The sequence below is a fragment of the Miniopterus natalensis genome, chromosome 13, assembly GCF_054644295.1.
Source record: "Miniopterus natalensis isolate mMinNat1 chromosome 13, mMinNat1.hap1, whole genome shotgun sequence".
NCBI lineage: Eukaryota > Metazoa > Chordata > Mammalia > Chiroptera > Miniopteridae > Miniopterus > Miniopterus natalensis.
Window position 1 is genome coordinate 11,683,101 of NC_142093.1, and position 18,111 is coordinate 11,701,211.

Below are 18,111 nucleotides of genomic sequence, written 5' to 3' on the forward strand. Positions count from 1 at the left end.
AAGGTGGGCTGGAATCTGAAGGAAAGTGGTCCTGCTAAACTAGAGGGGGAAGGAAATGAAAGAGAACAGACAAGCTAGGGAGACTAGTAGGGAGGGACAAAAAGGTTCAAACGAAATAAGTTGGGGAACCAGGTCCAAAGTAAAATGGATTAAGAGTGATGGGAGTAGAGAAAACAAAGGCGATTATGGCTGGTGAGAAAAATCAGCTGTTAGCAGTAGAGAAATATGGAAAGAAAAAAAGAGAGAAATGAGAGAGGAATCACAGAAGGAAAAAATGGAACAGGAAGAGTCACATACAAGTTTGAAGGGGATAGAAAGGCAGACTGATAAAGCTGGGGTTAAATGCACCCCAGGAAAGTGAAGGGACCCAAACTAGCTGTTTATCTACTGTCCCATCACTCACTCATTGACTCATTCACCAAAACGATGCGCATGTATTATGTATTAGATGCTAACTTAGGCACTGGAGATAAAAACAATGAATAATAGGCCCTCCTCTCAAGGGCTCTTCAGTTTAGCCAGATAGATACAAACTCTAAAGTATAACATAATGTGATAAACACTAAGCCAGTGGTCTAAAAAGGGGCAATGGGAACACAAAGAACATGGAGATGGATTCCACTGTGGAATCCCAGGGAGAGGCATGGAGGCGCAACAGGGCATGTGCATTTTGGAAGTGCCAGTGTGCCAAAGGATGGAGCAGAAGAGGAAAGTGCATTAATCAAACCTGAGCATCTCTTTCAACATACACTTGATTCTGATCCAGTCTCCCACTGTGGTTGAGAATAAATGGATTAAGGCAAAGAGTGCAAACAGGGCAAGTAGGCAGAGGATGCCACTGGAAAGGGGACCCACCTGTCATAACTCCCCAGCACAACAGACTGGCCCCCAGGACTTGCTGCAGCTGTGGTAAACTCCCGCTCCTGAGGGTCACGGCTATAATCAAAAGTTTGTAGCACATGGCCTTCCTTTCCATAGGCCACAATCCTCCGATCGCAGCCTGCAGCCACGATGCTGTTGGTAGCCCAAGCCAAGGCGTAGGGTGGGCACGGATGGTTAACCAACTTCCCCTAAAAGAAGAGAGTTCCAATCATGCTGACTCTGAGGACTCCACCCTGGAAATTTCTCTTTAATAGCACCAGGCACACTCACTCTGATCATCTTACTCTGCAGAAATCTTTCTCCCAGCACATCCTAATCCTGAAGACTTCACATATTATCTTTCTGTCTTATACTCACACACACACACACACACACACACACACACACATATGACATATATACACACTTACTGACCTTGTGTTCAAGAAGAAACCTCAAAATACTTATGTGTTGGAGATGTTTACTAGGTACCTAATAAGGTCCCCCAAAAGGAGATGTCCTGCACATTAACCAACCACAGGGAGCTATGGTTCCTTTTTTATGTTTTATTTTTAGGATGGATACATTTAATTAAGTATTACACAAGTAGTTCTTAATGTAAATGATTCAAACTAAAGACAACTAGAGTAAAACATGAACATTCCTTTTATCCTACATCTTTTTCCTCTAGAGAGTAAATGAGTCTTTCTTCTATAAGTTTATGTACATAATATATTTTTTATATAATGAGAGTAATTTTCACTTTTCATTACTCGCAGAGTCTTTATTTTTCTTTGCCTCTAAGTCCCTTCCACTTGATTCACCATTTCCCATAAATATTAAGCTCTGGCCTCCTAAACACAAATCTTCTCTCTGGCCACATCCAACTGTCTCCTCTCTGAGGTCTCACTCCTCTAGCCTCCTTCCCCAGAACCTCAACCAAAATTCCTTAATGTCCAGCCTCCTCTAGGAGGGCTCTTGGGACAGCCTTACCCCATATCCTGGAGCATCCTTTATTCATACCTGTGACTCTCCAGACCCTTCATCGTCAAAGAAATACCGAACAATAGTGCCATCGGCATGACCAGAGAGAATTCCTTTCCCAGAGCAACTGAAAAGGGGAGAAAAGAAGGAAAGGAGAAATACAGAAAAAGATTAGGGTGTTCTGTCTCACCAAGGAAGTCCCCTTTCTCTGTCAAACACTACCCTGCCCGTGGTGCCTGCTCCCAGTCTTCCCCATCTTTCATACTGTGGTCTCCCAGTGCAGACTTCCCCAAAGCTTTTTCCTACCATTTCCAAACTCTTGGGACACCATTCTCCTTACTCACTTTGTCGTCAGTGACACCACGTAAGAATCTGTCCCATAGATGGTAGAAGACTTATTAGTTTTAGTGTTTGCTAAACGAACCTGAAAATGGGAGAATGGACACAAGTCTGATTAGGGTACTTTCAATTTCACCCTGGTTCCTAAGGAAAGAAAAAGAAAAAAACAAAACTGGTCCCTCTGTATGGTTCCTCAGTACACAACTCAACCCTAAGGGAGATTAACCATATTTCTTTCTCCAGAACAATTATCCCCACCCACTAGCTTTTCCCTCCTTTACCTTCCCTTCGGCCAGTCCAAAAACAATGATGTACTCCACTGGCCACTGCAGACAAGTCACAGCACTCTGTAAGACAGAAAGAAGGAAAAGGGATGTCACTTCTAAGTGAGTTAGCACATTTATAAGAACATAAATCTGAACTACCCGGACACCTTGCCTCAAATGCCACCACCCCAATCGCCTTCAGGGAAGGAGAGGCGGGGATACAACTGGGCTCTAAGGACAGAAGCGGATGAGGATGAGCAGCCAGGGAGCACCATCCTTGCAGGAGGAAAAGTCAGATACAGATGTTAAAAAATGCAACTCTGGTTGTATTTATAAGCAGGTATATTGATGCATGTTTGTTCACCCTAATCTCCCAGGGACTGGTCTGAACTTTACCGTCTGGATGAACTTGTTACAGATGACTTTCTTGTCACCCCTGCCAAATAAAAGGAGGAAAAGCATATTAAAAACCATTTTCATTGATAAATTGACACAAATAATGCTAGGGGAAGGGGAAAAAAAGCAGATGTGTTCCTACCACTCCATAGGTGCCCTGAAAGGAGGCATAAGAGGGAGCCTGAGTAGCTTTGGAACAATAACAAAGAGGCTACATCGCCCGGGGCTCCCCAGGATCTCACAGGGCCTCCTTGTTGACTTAGACTGATTCCTCCAGGGACAGGGTCACAGAACACATGGGGCAGGCAAAGGCAGGGAAGCAAAAACAGACTCTGCCTTCTGTGCCCCAGCTTGGCTCCCCATCCTCTCGATTCTCCCTCCCCAGTGGGGCATTTCCTCCTGCCTTCCCCTTCTTTTCCAGGACACCCCCTTCTCCCAATCTCTACCCTTACCAATCTTCTCCAATCTTGTATACATAGATGATGTTGTCAGTCTGTCCTATGGCAATTTTAGTGGAATCAGGAGAAAAAGCCATGCCCTTCACCATATAGCTCTTTCTGCCATACTAAGAGTTAAAAAAAGAAGTAAAAAGTAATGAGAATATGTGAAAGAAAAAAGAAAAGGTGCATGTGTGACTGTAATGAGCTTGAGGGATTTAGTCTGAGAAATGGGGGAGCAGGCCACTTCCTATGCCTGTGGCTAAGAAGTGCGTTAGAAAGTTTTTCAGGTTCCTAAGGCTCCATCAACAGGTTAAGGTACACTCTTCACCTTCATGTCAGCTGGTTTAGTGGAGAATTTATCTCTCCGCTCCCCATGTTCATCATATAGCAATACCACTCGGTCCACTGTGCAGACAGCAAATTTGGCATTGTTCTGGGACCAAGCCATGCAGGTCACCTTTGCAGCTCCATCCTGCAGAGGCAAAGAGAGCAAAAATAAATCCAAGTGCACCCTGGCTGGTGTGGCTCAGTTGGTTAAGCATTGTTCCATGAACTGAAAGGTTGTCAGGTCGATTCCAGGTCAGGGCACATGCCTGGGTTGTGGGTTTGGTCCCTGATCAGGGTGCTTAAGGGAGGCAACCAATTGATGTTTCTCTCTCTCTCTCTCTCTCCTTCTCCCTAAAATCAATAAAAACATATTAAAAACAAATAAATTCAAGTGCTAGTCTAGAATGCCAAAAGCATTTCTAGTTTCATTACTTCTAGTGTGACTTTTGTCAATTTTCCTAAAACAAAGGGATGCCCATGATCCATCTGGTCTCCAAGGCCATAAAACCCTACACTGTGAGAATAAGGTGCTTCTAGAAACCCATAATGCAAATGTACTAAGAGGTGACATACTTAGTCAACTGTACCAATGTGTCCCTGCAATGACCTTGTCTCCTCATACCCCAGGTCTGCTACTAAGATAAATTCAATTGATCTAAGTTTTGGTCTTTAGCCTTTTATTCAATTAACATTTTTTGAGTACCTCACTGAGAAAGGCACTCTGTCCCTGCCCCTGACCTACTAAGATGGTGCAAAAAAGGGGAAAATCCCCATAAGCGAAGTATGTATAAAGCACTATAATAGTTTGTAGAAGCCTGAGATAACTTATGTTTATATGATCAACATAAGCTTTGAGGAGTGAATGCAGCTGAGTGGGGAAATTACCTTAGGTAGAAGGAATGGCATGAGCAAAGGCAAGTAGGATCAAGGAACAGTAATTTAATTTAGCCAGAACTGTCTTGTAAATAGCAGAATAGAGGAGATAAGGTAGGAAAAACAGACTGAGGCAAGTTCAAGAAGGATCTTCGAAACTAGGACTTTGGGTTTATTTGGTAGGAAAGAGAGAGACAGTAAAAGTTCTGGAATAGGGAGTAAAGTAATCAGAGTTGAGGCTTAGGATGAACAATGCCATCTTGTTTTTGTTTTTCCCCCTTAACTGTCCACTTCACAGAAGTCTAAGTTAGAAGGCATCATCTCCCAGTGAATTATTCTTGCCACGTCTGTCCCTCCTGCCACCAGCCCTGGTCCTCTGTGGTTCTGCACTAGGGATTTCCCTCCTTGGAATAAAAAAATTTAGTGTCTGCTTCAATTGTTTGATTAATTACTTGGGCTCTAGAGTGCTGGCTTAAAACAGTTACTTTTCACTCCTAACCCGGTTACCTCCAAAGTCAGAGGTTTAAAAAGGCTTTTTTAAAAAGTCAAAATCCTCACTCCAGAGTCAGAAAGTAGTCCCATCACCACCAGTCTTACCCTCCAGGTCTTAATTAAATTATATCAGAAGGGCTGCGGGCTCCTTAACAATCATTGCTGATCATCTTCCTTCATCATTTTTTCCAATCCTGGGCATTCAGCCCTTTCCTGCATCATGACATCATCTTATTTTGAAAGACTGAAGGAAGATTTCACTTCCAATTATTCCATTAGGGTAAAGAAAATTTTAAATTGCAGGCTCAGGGGAAAGTTTACTAAGCAATGGACACATCTATCTTTTATTCTAATTTCCTTCTATTCTCCTAATGCCATATCCTCTGTTAAGCCTTCCTGATTCCCACAATCAATCAATTCTCCTTTCTCTGCAATATGTACTTCACAGGGCTGTTGTGAGGGTTAAATGAGGTAGGAAATAGAAAAATAATAGCTAACCTTTAACAGGTGCTTACCATAGACTAGGCATTTTGATAAGTGCTTGATATTCCTTATCTTGTTCTACCTCATAACACTGAGGTAGATGCCATTATTATGCATCTTTCACAGGTGGGGAAACTGAGGCATGGAAAGGTTAAGTAATTTGCTCAAGCTTACATATACAATTTGTAAGAGACAGGACCAAGATTTACATCCACGTATGTCTGACCTCATAAACCACAATCCTAACTTCTTTACTCTTACAACATTCAGCTCTGACAGACATTATTCTTACTAGTTTTGTGCCATTTTGTTTTGCATTTTGAATGTCCTCTCTTGTCTATCCGATTTTTACACTTTTTTTTCAGTTTATCATGTTCTTTTGTGTATACGACCTCCTTTAACTCTTCCCAGATCCCCTATTCACTGCTGCTATTAGAGCGAGTGCTGACAGAGTCTGTGTGATAAAGGGATGAAGTCTGAGCTATGAGGTCTGCTTAAAGCAGCGGTGCCGCTAGGACTTGAATTCTGGTTTCCTGACTCCAAAACCCAGCCTTTCTGCACCATGGCTCAGGGTTCCTGCCCCGGTACCCAGCCTCCTGTCAATCAGAGGTCTTCACCATCGGAACGAACGGGGGCGTCGTCTGCACCCCCTCTTTGGGGCTCGCGCTGAGAGCGCTTCTCGAGTTCGGTGTAGGTCTCCGTTCGTCTTTACACGCGCTCCTCTCCCTCCAGTACGAGCCTTTCGGAGGCAGGAGCAATAAATAGCAGCTGGTTCTGGATCCCTCCGAGCCCCAGCACGGGGCCTGGTACGGACCTGCCGCTAAATGAAACGCAATGAAAGCTGCGGTGGGTAGCGATCCATCTCGCCTGCTGGGCGCTACTGACGCCGCAGAGACCCGATCACCGCTATGGCCTCCAGTCTCCTGCACACAGTAGGCGCTCGACACGATTCCACTTCAGTCCCCACTTCCCTCGGCACGTGAGGGCGGGCGGGGGGAGGGACGAGGCGCGCAACTCCTCACCTGGGGGCTCAGCAGGGTTCTCAGGTGCTTCAGCTGCATGACGAACACCTGTCTCTCAGATGCCACCCGACGGCGACAACTCCCGCGGTTACCTGGACAACCCGTCACGCAGCCGCAGATGCGCGGCTGACGCAGGCGCGGCCGGAGCGCTGCGCCAGTCGCAAGGTCGCCACGTAGGCTCGCGGCGGAGCGACCGGGACGTGCGCAGGCGCAGTGAGACGGGGGGCGGGGCCAGGGCAGGACCTGAGGAACCCTCTCCCTGACTAACCCTGCGGCCGCCTGCAAACTCCAGAGCGAGCCCAGCTCGCAGCCCGCTGCAAACCCGGGGGCTATGCAATCGAGGTCTTTCCAGCTTTGATTACGTAAGCGTGGCTGAGTGCATTCTTTTAATTCTCGCAGCCTTGAAGGAAAGCAGGGCAGTTGCTATTCTAGACCTTTACCAGTTGACGGAATTGAACCGAAATGAGTTTTAGGACTTGCCCGGGATCACAGGCTAATAATGATAGCTAACAGGGAATACTCAGTATGCGTCTGCCAGGTTTACTGTGCAAAGTGTTGCACATGCATTATCTCAATTTAAGCCCAAAGCCACATTTTGAAGGGGGACAGTATTATTAGTCCCATTTTACATAACAGGAGACTCAGGATTAGAGGGGTCCTTAGCCCAAGCTAACAGTCAGTTAAGGATGGAACTGGGATTCAACCCAGAGCTGGCCCATTTGAACACCCTTTATATTCCTTCTCAACTCCTACTTCCCTATCTCCATGACACTATACCCTGTGACACTCCCATCCCAAGAAATGACGTGCTCAGTCTGAGAGAAGAGTGTTTTGGAACCAGTGGCCAGGGAGAGGTCAGGTAATCTGCTTCCAAATTGGGTAATGGTGGATTAAAGACTGCTGATTAGATCAGGATACTTTCATGGTTCAGGGTGGAGAGCAAATCAGAAACTGGCTCATCTGTAAATTAAGATTGTCTTGTGATACCTGGGGTTAGAGCTTGGTTAAGTAGAAAAGATATTGACTTACTGAGCTTTGTTTGGGTCAGGGTCTCTTTCAGAATTCTTGCTTTAATTTCTTGTAACATACCAGAGAGATCAAGATTCAGAAAAGCAGAGTTAGTCATAAGCCTTCTCTGGAAATATCTGAGGTTGAGAAGACCTGTAACCCTCCAGAAAGTGTAGCATATGATGTCCAGACAGATTCTGGGTTCCGAAGCCTTTACCCCACTGTGGTTGCAAATGTCAATTGGTATTTCACTGGCACAAACCAATTGGAACTCAGGAAAGAGTAGAGGACTGCCCCTGTTTTCACAGGAAACAAATAGGCCCCAGAGCCTAAATTATAATTCTTTTGACAGGGGAGTTTGAATACTTCAGTTTTATTTCCAGAATCCTCCTCTGGATATGGTGGCAGGAAGTGAACATAAAGTCATTTATGCTTTACAATTATTATTGACCTTGACAGAATGGACAGAGACAGAGACAAAAGGGAAAGCAAGGGCTGGGAAGAATAGGAACAGGAACACACAGGAGGAGCGTGTGGCACCAACGGATCCATTAGTGTAGCTGTTCTTTCGTTTTCTCCAAGACTCTCTGTTCACTCCTTTTCTGAAAATTAGCTCAGGGTTGATGGAGGATTCAAAGGAATAAAGGGTGAGGAGCTGGGCTGCTGATGTGAAGTTAAAAAGGCTATTGACCTTCTTATGTGACATAACCTTCATTTCCACTGGTGCAGGAAGAATTTATATCCTTTTTCCCCTTTCTCACCCAACAAAGCAAAAGGAACTAGGGCTCTAGTTTTCTTTACCCTTTTCTGGCCCCTCTCCACCCAGTCCAGGCTGGAGAATCAAAGCAAACACCTTAAAATGAGAGTTTGCTCCTGTCAAGTTGGTGGTGGTGTGAGGGGCCCTTGTAGTCAGAGGACAGAAGGCGGGGAAAAGTCTTCAGCATACTTTACAGTCAGCTCCAGTTTGTCCAAGAACCTTTATTGGAAAAATGTCCGAGGAGTGAGATCACCAGCAGCTGGGGGTGCTGCCAAGTGAGAGGGGGAGCACCTGAGGCTCCATGGAAGACATTGGAGTAGTGCAGTGCAGTGTCTGTCATTTTTTATTTGCTGGGAGAGGGGGAGTACCCACAGAAACCCCTCTCTGAGACCTGGAGGCAAGATGTGGGGGCAGCTGGGGATGCTGAGTCCTGATACAGGTGAAATGGGGACTCCATTTGGGACCTAATGGGATAGGGTTGAACAAGTGATTTTCCCCTGGACCTGGGGGATGGAAAGACATATCCCATCTGATACCCACTCCCCAGGTGCAGGGACACAGACCCTCACAGACCTACCTTCTGGCCCTGTTCACAGTGGAAAGAGGATGGGTACCAGGCCTGAGATTGTGGGAGTGTCATTATCTTCTGGGAGACTGTGGGATCCTTCAGTCTTGGGCAGATCACCATCTTAGGCTCTCCCTGACCCCATCCCCATCCCCAGGTTGTTAGTGCATCTCTCTTCTGGTTCCGGTTCTTCACTCATACGTCTATGGTGTTGATGGACGGTGACTTTTTCTGTGAATGAAAATGGCTTGAGTCTCTAATTTCAGGAAGGCAGTACCTCCTCCATCCCAAATTTCCATTCTCCCTTTTCCTGCCCTTCCGTGGCTTTCTCCCTTTTCCCTGGCTGCTCCTAGAAGTAAAATCACCCTTCCCTCCCTCGTTGGCCCCACATCACCTGTCTTGTCCCCACCGGCCTTCCCTGAGGACTCTGCTCTGGCCCCTTCCCCTTCTCCTTGGGGTTGTTGTTGGAGTCATTGTCCTTGATGATATCATACTGACGGCAGAACAGCCCGATTACAGCTGAAACACAACAAAACAGTCTGAGCCTTGATCCCAGCCTCCCCACTCACAGCCTCAAAGGGCAGTGATACCCGCAGTCAGATAGAGAATCTGAGAAGAACATCCTTGAATTCCTAGTGCCCATGCACAAGTACCACCCTCTTAAATCTTTCTCTCTGGGCTCCCCACAGCCTCCTCTCCCTCGCTTCAAATTTCTGCTAATTCCTCTCAACTAAGCATCTTCCCACTCCATTTCTGTCACCCCCTTTTCTCCCAACAACCTTCACCACCTCCCACCTTCACTGAGCCCTATTCCCTCAATCACTGGTCCCCTGTCCAGCTGCTTACTCACCAGCCCACATGAGCAACACCACCACAATGATGACCACTTCCCCTGTCTGCAGTGGTCGCTCTCCATCCAGACCCTCCACTGTGATGTCACCTGAGAAGGAAGGAGACAGACTCCAGGTGTGGGGACTAGCTAGAGAGCTATGTCTATGCAGACAGTTAAGGATGGAGATGCTGGGGATCAGAGTCAGGGTAGACCTATCCCAGCGTTGACCCTGGTAGCCCCTCTCTGGGAAGCTGTTGATGGACAGGTGGTCAGAAGTCAAAAAGCAGAAGGGCCACAGGTCAGGTACTTGCTCATGCAGGCTGCAGCGGCTGTGAACTGAGGTTGGGTAGAAGGAAGCTGAAAAGCCCTTCCTCCAAAAGATTCATTACCAGCCTGTCTATACTCAATCGCCTGCCAACATGCTTTCCTTCCTTTCCTGGCAGTAACAACGAATTAAATCATCCTTCTATTCATCTAAGCTAGACTGTCACTTGCTTTGGAGAAGTAAACAAGAGGCTAAAGTCCAGATAAAAAGCCAGAGAATGCAAAGCTTTAGGGAGTGGGGAATAACTGAGACCCTTACCTGGGCTCGAGCTGTTTGAAGGTAGCCGGTCAGAACCCTTGAGAGTTCGAAAGTGCACCCGGGGCCCTGGGGGGCTCTCTCCCCGAAGGCCAATGCTCCTGACCTGCACCGTGTAGTCGCTGTCTTCAGCCAGGCCCCAGAGGGCACAGGCTCGGGTGGTGGTGTTCACCTCCCGGATCACACGCTGTCCAGGGCCATTCTGTCGCTTCAGGGAGACAATGACGGAGAGAAGGGCAGCCTCACCCCAGTCCCAGGCTACAGGCTCAAGCCAGCACTCTTGAACATCCAAGCCAAGGAAGTAGGGTGAAAAGGGCAGCTTGAGCCAGGAAACACCAGCTCCCACATTCTCCCCCCCGCTGGGAGGGAGCTTGGGGGGGAGGGGGAGGTTATCAAAGGAATATTCAGAGATCCAAGGACACAAATTAGGGGAGCAGAAGGGCGATTCATACTTGCTGGGAAATGGAGTAGCCAATGACGATGTTGCCTTCTGGGACGTCCCAGGACACAGTGGCCGAGTTGGCTCTTAGGTGAGTGACTGTCACATTCACAGGAGATGGAGGCCGGTCTGTGAGTGTGGGTACGGTCACAGGTTAACAGGTTCCATCCACAGACTAGCTCTGGTTAATCCCCACCCCATCTCCTTTACTCACCTGCTCGCACAAAGCCCAGGTCACAACTGACCAGCAGGAGGACCGTGGGACTTAGGTAAGGGGAGAGGGGCATCAGGGAAGCCATGGTCCCCACTGAGTCCGCTGGGAGGCACTGGGGCATCCGCTTGACATCCAGGCGGCGCTCCTGGAGATGCCAGGAGTTGGGGGGGGGGGGGGCTGTCAAGGACTGTCCAGAACGCAAGTGGGGGCAGCAACTCTCCCGGACTCCCCACAGCCCACAGCAGCACCAGAGCGCCCCCTTTTCCCACGCCCTCCCGTCCCCGCATCACCCAGGAGCCCCCAGTGCACGGCTGTGCCCGGCCCAAACCCACCTCAGCCGGTCCTCGCGATCAGTTAGGCCTCGGGGGGCTGCTCGGTGCCCAGGGGGCGACCCATCGCCCGAGTTGGTGGTGCTGCCCCTACCCCATCCCGGCTCGGGCCCGTCGAGGCGGGTAGCACGGGGCCGAGCTGCAGGCAGAGAGCGGAGGCGTAGCGGGCGCGGGTTGCGGGGCTGCTGGGGCCCCGAGCTCGGACCCGCGGCGTAGTCGCTCGGCGAGCACTGCCCGGTGCCGGCGCCGCCTGGCCGCGGCCTGGGTCCCCCGGCGGAGGCTGTGCGGCTGTGTCCTCGGGCGCCTGCAGCGGGGCGCGACCGTCCCGGCGAGCCGCCCGCCGCCTTCCGCAGCGCTGGCCCCGCGCGCTCCGCCGCAGCCCGGCCGGGACGTACCGGCCCCCGCTCGGCTCCGCTCGGCTCCGCGGGGTTTCCTGCTGCCGTCATCCCCCCCCCCCCCACCTCCCGCGCCGACCCCCTTCTCGGGGCTCCTCCCACGACCCTCCCATTGGCGGCTCCCCCGGTCCCAATCCTTCAGATCCCTCCGCGCGGTCCCAGGAGCCCGCCGGCTGGGGCGACAGGGGAAGCGGCGCCCGTGCGGGGTCCTGGGCGCGGGGGTCCCCTCCCTCCCCGGGTGGGATTAGCCAGCAGCGCGGGAGGGGCCTGCGTGGCCGGGATAAGTCTTTCAACAGTCTCCTACTTGTAGATTGCGTCAGCTTTTAAGTCCTTTCTCCGTTCATCATGTGACATTTACTCCTTTCAGCCTCTTATTCATTCTTTCATTTATTCAGCAAATATTTATGGAGGGTCTCCTATGTGCACGGGATGTTAAGAGCCTGCGATAGAGATTATTAAGAGCACTGGGTGTTTAGGGGGAAATTTAAAGAGCAACGATGTATGTGTCTTGTACCTTTTCAACTTACCTTTTCAATTCATGTGGTCTTGGGGAAACTGATTAATCTAAGTCTCAGGTTTCTCGCCTGTAAATCAGAGTCCAGAACGTCACAGGGCTGTAGTGAGGCTCAAATGAGGCAATGCTGGGGGACGATCTTTACAAATCTTACAACACTGTGTGAATGAAAGGTTATTAATTTGCACCAGTTTGTTAGTTGCTTCATTCAGTTTGAACATCTAATAAAATCCTCACTTTTTTTCATGCTTTGGCTGAGCATGAGATCTGGAGTCAGAACCTGGATATGTGTGATCTTCAGCAACTGACAACTTCTGAGCTTCAATTTCATCATCTGAAATAGGAGGGTATTAGTAGTGTCCTCTTAGCAAACAAGATACTGTATGGGAAAAGTGCATTGTTCAGTGTAAATACATGTTGGCTAACGTATTGAGGGCAGGTACTTTGGTTTCTAATTCTTATTGCAGCATTTCTATTTCTGTGCGCTTTCCCCTGTAATATCCAGTTCAGCGTGCACACCCCTGGGGCTCTGAAGCTTCTCTTGTCTTCTGAGAGAGTGAAATAAGGCAAGTGGGGCACAGATGACTGGATGACTGTGTGTGTTGAGCATGTGATCAAGCCATGGCCCCAGCCCTCTGAGCTGTGCTGACCCTGAGGACCCTGATCTTTGGCTTCCTGATACATTCCTGGTCCCAGAGTACTCTTGCCTAGGGATTCTCGATGCCCTGGGCCTGGGCCTGGGTATAGTTCTGCACTTCCAGGCTCTAGGCCATCCAGAATGAGGTCATTGTACCTAAGGGCAAGAGTAATGAACGTTGGGTCTTCCTCTTCAGGGGCAAAGCAGGGGCTGGGAAGTCTAGGTGCACATAAAAAGGCACTCCATAAGCTCCCCCAGGGTTATCAGATGGCCTGGAGACCAGGAAAGGGTACAGGAAAGGGCTCAGAGGGGGTGGTGCTCAAAGGGGCCAGGGTACTTGGGTTTATCATCACTGTGGCTCAGGAAGGCCCTGACAGCTGGAAGCAGAGGCAGTGTGACAGGTTTGTGTGGCTGCAGAGGCAGGCAGGACAGTGTGTCTGCAGTGTGGGACCACGCCAGTCACAAAACCCTTTCAACTTGTGACTGAGGTCCCAGAACCTGGCAAATGGGAGGCGAGACCCTTCTTCATGTTGGCTTTTTGCACTGATTCCTAGAATCATTTCTCATTAGGACTTCTTTCCACCTTGGGTTTCTGCTCTTCCCCTCCTCAGTAGTTTGCCCAAATATACACAGTTTTTTAAAAACTACCCATTTCTGGGTACCATGCTCACCCAAGAGTCAGCTTTGGTAGTTCTGCAGTAGTGTTCAAAAATCTTTCTATAGTGCTTCCCAGACTACTCTGAAGATCAGCCAAGTCTGGAAGCCACCGATTTAAGGAACAGCTGGAAGATCTCCATGCCTATATTGTCTGGAATCCTTCATTTCACTTAGTCACGGTGCCTGAAATTAGCATCCACTGCAGCAGATATATTTTTGGTGAAGGAGAGGCCTCCATTAAAAGGATCAGGATTAAGAGTACCTCAGACTCATTTATACTTTTGTATGAATTGCACTACAGGCTTGGAATCTGGGAATTGAAAAAAGTACCTCAGAAGGAACCCAGCTCATCCCTGTCCCCAAGACCACCACTGAATTCACAAAGCTGCTCTTGAGTGATCGACAAGCCTTCTCTGGAAAGCCTCCAGCGATAGGAAGCCCTCAGCTTTATCAAGTGGCTCACTCCAATGGTTTATTTAGCTGTTTCCTAAGCCTGGCTGTACATCAGAATCTCCAAGGGATGCTTTCAAAAAATAGATATTTCAGGGCCTTACCTCAACCTACATCAGGGCTCCCACTCACAGGGCTAGAATCTACTTTCCTATTTTTTTTAACACTCCCAAGGCAGCTCATCCACAGAACCACCCCAAGCACTATTGGTTTAATATATAGTGCTTCCTTCTCTGAGCTCAAAGTGTCCATTTAGAGAGAGAATAAGAGGGAGGTGATTTGGAGGCGCAGGGCACTCAGGAAAGGGGAACACAGTGGGGGCTTCTGATTTTAGGTTCTGTTACATCTTGTCTAAATTCCTGCCGTTGTGTGTCAACTGAAATGTTGTAGATCAAATCCTAGTTTCTCATTTGCTTTTTCATCTTAAAATGTGTTATTTCCACCCATTTAAGACAGTTCTCTTGAATCAGTAATTATAAAACACCTACATGATCTAGGGTAGTTTCTAGTTTTTGTTTTTTATTTTTTAATCCTCACCTGAGGATATGTTTATTGATTTTAGAGAGAGGAAAGGGGGGAGAGAAAGAGAGAGAAACATCGATGGGTTGCCTCTCTTACTCGCCCCAACCGGGAACTGAACCCACAACCTAGGTATGTGGCCTGACCAGAAATCGAACCCGTGGCCTTTTGGGGTACAGGACGATGCTCCGAGCCAAGCCGGCCAGGGCTAGTTTCTGTTGAAAGCAGCTTTGTGCATCTGTGTGTAGAAAGTGTGGATTGCTAGAATCGTGGATTGCTTTATGCCTTGATTATATGTTTCAATTTTACGTTTGGACTTTTATAAAAATGGGATGGGATGCAGTTTCATTCTTCCATTCTAAGCCTCTCCCAAAACTGAAGTGGGCCCTCTAGGCCTCGAGCGCTCCTGTTCCTTTTTCCTCTGGATTGTGGACACATCTCCCTAGCGTCGCCTGCCCTTCCTTTGACTTTAGCCAAATCCTTGCTAAGTTAACCAAAGTTAACCAAACTTCTGAGAGTCTTTGATTTGGGCATGGTCCAGGTCATGCAGAGTGGAGCTCATCCTGCTGTGGGCCTCCGTCCCTTGCCAGGGTCTCTAGCCTAGCTTCCAGGCTGCTCACTTACCTCCCTATCAACTCTCTGAGCCCACCCTCCTTCCAGCACTCTCTTGATGCCCTGTCTGTCTACTTCTTAGTTTTCTGCCTACTGAAGCCCTTTCTACCCATTCCTGAGCAGTCTGGAAAGGGTAGTCTGGAATAATGTTCCTATTTCCTAGATAAGGAAGCTGGTACTGAGATATTCAGGGATTGTGATCATGTCCACACAGCTAAGGCAGGAGTCAGGACTTGAACCCAGGTCTTGTCACTGTAAGTCCATGGTTTATTTTACCAGACAACATAAATTTCACCCATATCCATGAGTTCAGCCAGATTCCTTTATTCATTCACCCAATGAATGTTTTTTATGGACCTATCACATGTCACCGATTGTCCCAGGATAGGGGATATAGTTAGGGAATGTTAGTCTGTGATCTTTTAAAAAACTGTATTTTTAAAGAAAATTGTATTTATGATAGTAATCACTTGTATTGTAAATACTTTAGAAAATGCAGAAATCAAAAGAAGGAAAAAATAATTCATAACCCACCTTTTTCCATAAAACCACTTAGACAATTTTTGGAGAATGTTCCTCTAGACTTCTTTTTTATGCATATGTAAATATATTTATACAAAAATAGAAACATACTTGACCTGCTGTTTTTAACTTGTTTATCTTCATTTAAAATTATAAGCACCTTTCTGTACAAATATATCTACCTCATTATTTATAATGCAAGTGTATTATTCCACGCTATGGATGTACCATAATTTGTTTACTCTAACCCCACTTGTCAGATATTGTAGATAGTTTCAATATTATGGCTCTTATAAAATGCTGCACTGAACATCCTTATACACACATATGACTATTTTTTTAGGATAAACCCAAGGATAAACCTCCAAAAGTGGAATCACTGGGTGAAAGGGTATATAAAATTTTAAGGCTTTTTGATAAATATGGTCAAATTAACCTCCAAAGAGGTTTATAAACAAAGTGTAAAATTGCTTATACCCTTAAAATACTGGGTAACATTGTTCTTTTTAATCTTCACTAATAAGCAAAGCAAAAAAGTGTAAAACAGGTCATTGTTGTTTTAATTTATATTTATTTAATTACTATGGAGGTTGGCTACTTAAAGATACATATTAGCCATTGATTTTTTTTTTAATTGTACTGCTTCATATCTTCTGGACATATTCATCTATTCTTTTGGGGTTTTTTTAAGTTTTTTTTTTTTACTAATTTGTAAGAAGGAATGCATATAACAAGAACAGTAGCCTTTTTAAAAAATACTGTTCCATATTTTCCCCAGTTTATTATTGTTCTTTTTCTATGTTTTTATAAATGTTTTCTATGTAGAGACATTTTACTGACATTTTTACGTAGTCAAATCTATCAATCTTTTTTGTGGTTTTGTCTTTTACTTGATTCAAGTTTTTATCTTTCTAAGTAATTGTATTGGAATTGTTTAAAATAAGGAGGCTTCCATGAGGGCTTATAAATCTTTAGTTGTAGAAATATTTTTTATGTAAACTCCCCCACACTTTCATTTTGAAAAATTTCAAACCTACAGAAAAATTGCTAGAATCAGACGATGAACACCCATATGCTTTCCCCAGATTCACCAGTCATTAGCATTTTCCCACAGCAGCTTCATCTCTCTTTCCCCATTGACTTATATGAGAGATAATTGGAGATATGATGACACTTGCCACAAGTTATTTTGCCCCTATGAACAAGGGCATTCGCCTACATATAATTATCACACTAATATAATTATCTAATATACAGACCGTATTCAGATTCCCCCAATTACCTCTGTAATGTTATCATTTTCCAGATCCAAGATCCAGTCGAGGATAACACATTGCATTTAGTTACCGGGTCTCTTTATTTCCCTTTAATCTAGATGAGTTCCCCGGCTGTTCGTCGCTCATGACTGTCACATTTTAGAAGGCTAGACCAACCGTTATCTAGAATGTGCCTCAGCTTGAATTTGCCTGATGCTTTCTTCACTGTACTCAGGTTAAATTTTTTGGCAGCAGCACTGCACAGATGAGGCTGTGCCTTTACCAGGGGGCGCCTGCTAGCAGTTTGTCCCCTCTTGGTGATCCACGCTTGATCATTTGGTCAAGACGATGTCTGCTATACTTCCTCATGTTCTGTTCCTCAGCAGTCTTTCATCCAATGGTTTTAGCATCCACTGATGGTCCTTGGTTGGACCAGTCATCACTCTGGTCATTTTAAAGTGGTGATTTTTCTATTCTCCTTCCGTCTACGTCTATTAGTTGGCATTCTTCTGTAAAGAAAACCTCTCTCCCCCCGCCCCACCCCATCTGCATTTGTTTAGTATCGGTACAGACTGATGTATTTTTGTTGCTGTTGTTAAGTGCGTTTTAATCCATTCCTGTCATCATTCATTTTAAGGCTCAGAATGAGAGCTCGTTCAAGTTAGCCCCTGTATCCTTGTGACATATCATATCCACATTAGTATTTAACCCTCTTTGCTGTGTTTCTTTTTTTTTGGGGGGGGGAATCCCCTTTTCTCTTATGCAAAGGGTAGCATACTATATTCTTTTCTGCCTTGTGTTTTGCTCAACAAGATATCCTGAAAATCACTCCACTTCGGTTTACAAACCTCTTCTTTATTATTACTTACGCGTATGTGTGCATGTACAGTAGTTTACCCAGTCATGTCCTATGTAGGAGCACAAAAATGCCCCAGGTTCACCTTGTGCTCTCCCTGGCTCCAGCCCTGGAATCAGCCATTTTCCAAGGAGCTCTAGTTGTTACTGGAGATAGGTTTTTAGAAACCTAGGTGCTAGGTATGCTCACTGCTACTGGTGTGTCCTTGCCTCTAAGTCCTTTCAGTAGAAAGAAAATGGACATATATATGTTCACACACACACACACACACACACACACACACACACACACACACACACGTAATTAATCCTCTCAATTCCTTTACTGGACCCCTGTTGCCCTCAAAGTGTGATAATAGATCTTGTAAGTGCAAGATATGAGGGCCACGGACAGGTGGTAGTTCTCTCACGGTACCATGCGCTTGCACACACTTTAGTTTTCAGCGAGCTTTCACATGCATTGTCTCATCCACACAGGAGATGATGT

General features: G+C 46.6%; 2 protein-coding genes across 2 annotated transcripts in view; both read right to left on the reverse strand.

Annotated features, from left to right (window-relative positions):
- The window catches only part of IFT172 (intraflagellar transport 172), a 28,399-nt gene extending 21,828 nt beyond the window's left edge, over positions 1–6,571 (reverse strand). Inside the window, exons 1-8 of the mRNA XM_016209673.2 lie at positions 6,484–6,571; positions 3,615–3,758; positions 3,299–3,411; positions 2,847–2,886; positions 2,466–2,531; positions 2,190–2,269; positions 1,885–1,972; positions 856–1,070 (exon numbers count right to left, since the gene is read on the reverse strand). Coding sequence (XP_016065159.1) covers positions 856–1,070; positions 1,885–1,972; positions 2,190–2,269; positions 2,466–2,531; positions 2,847–2,886; positions 3,299–3,411; positions 3,615–3,758; positions 6,484–6,522 — 785 coding nt within the window. The 5' untranslated portion in view covers positions 6,523–6,571. The remainder of the gene's footprint in view (positions 1–855; positions 1,071–1,884; positions 1,973–2,189; positions 2,270–2,465; positions 2,532–2,846; positions 2,887–3,298; positions 3,412–3,614; positions 3,759–6,483) is intronic.
- A 2,002-nt stretch (positions 6,572–8,573) lies between these two features.
- On the reverse strand, positions 8,574–11,451 carry FNDC4 (fibronectin type III domain containing 4). The gene is made up of 7 exons (XM_016210259.2): positions 11,211–11,451; positions 10,879–11,023; positions 10,678–10,793; positions 10,229–10,433; positions 9,664–9,753; positions 9,208–9,332; positions 8,574–9,044 (listed from the first exon to the last, which is right to left on the reverse strand). Exons 2-7 carry the CDS (start codon positions 10,997–10,999, stop codon positions 9,009–9,011), a joined length of 693 nt encoding a protein of 230 aa, XP_016065745.2. The 5' UTR covers positions 11,000–11,023; positions 11,211–11,451; the 3' UTR covers positions 8,574–9,008.
- Between the last annotated feature and the right edge of the window lie 6,660 nt (positions 11,452–18,111).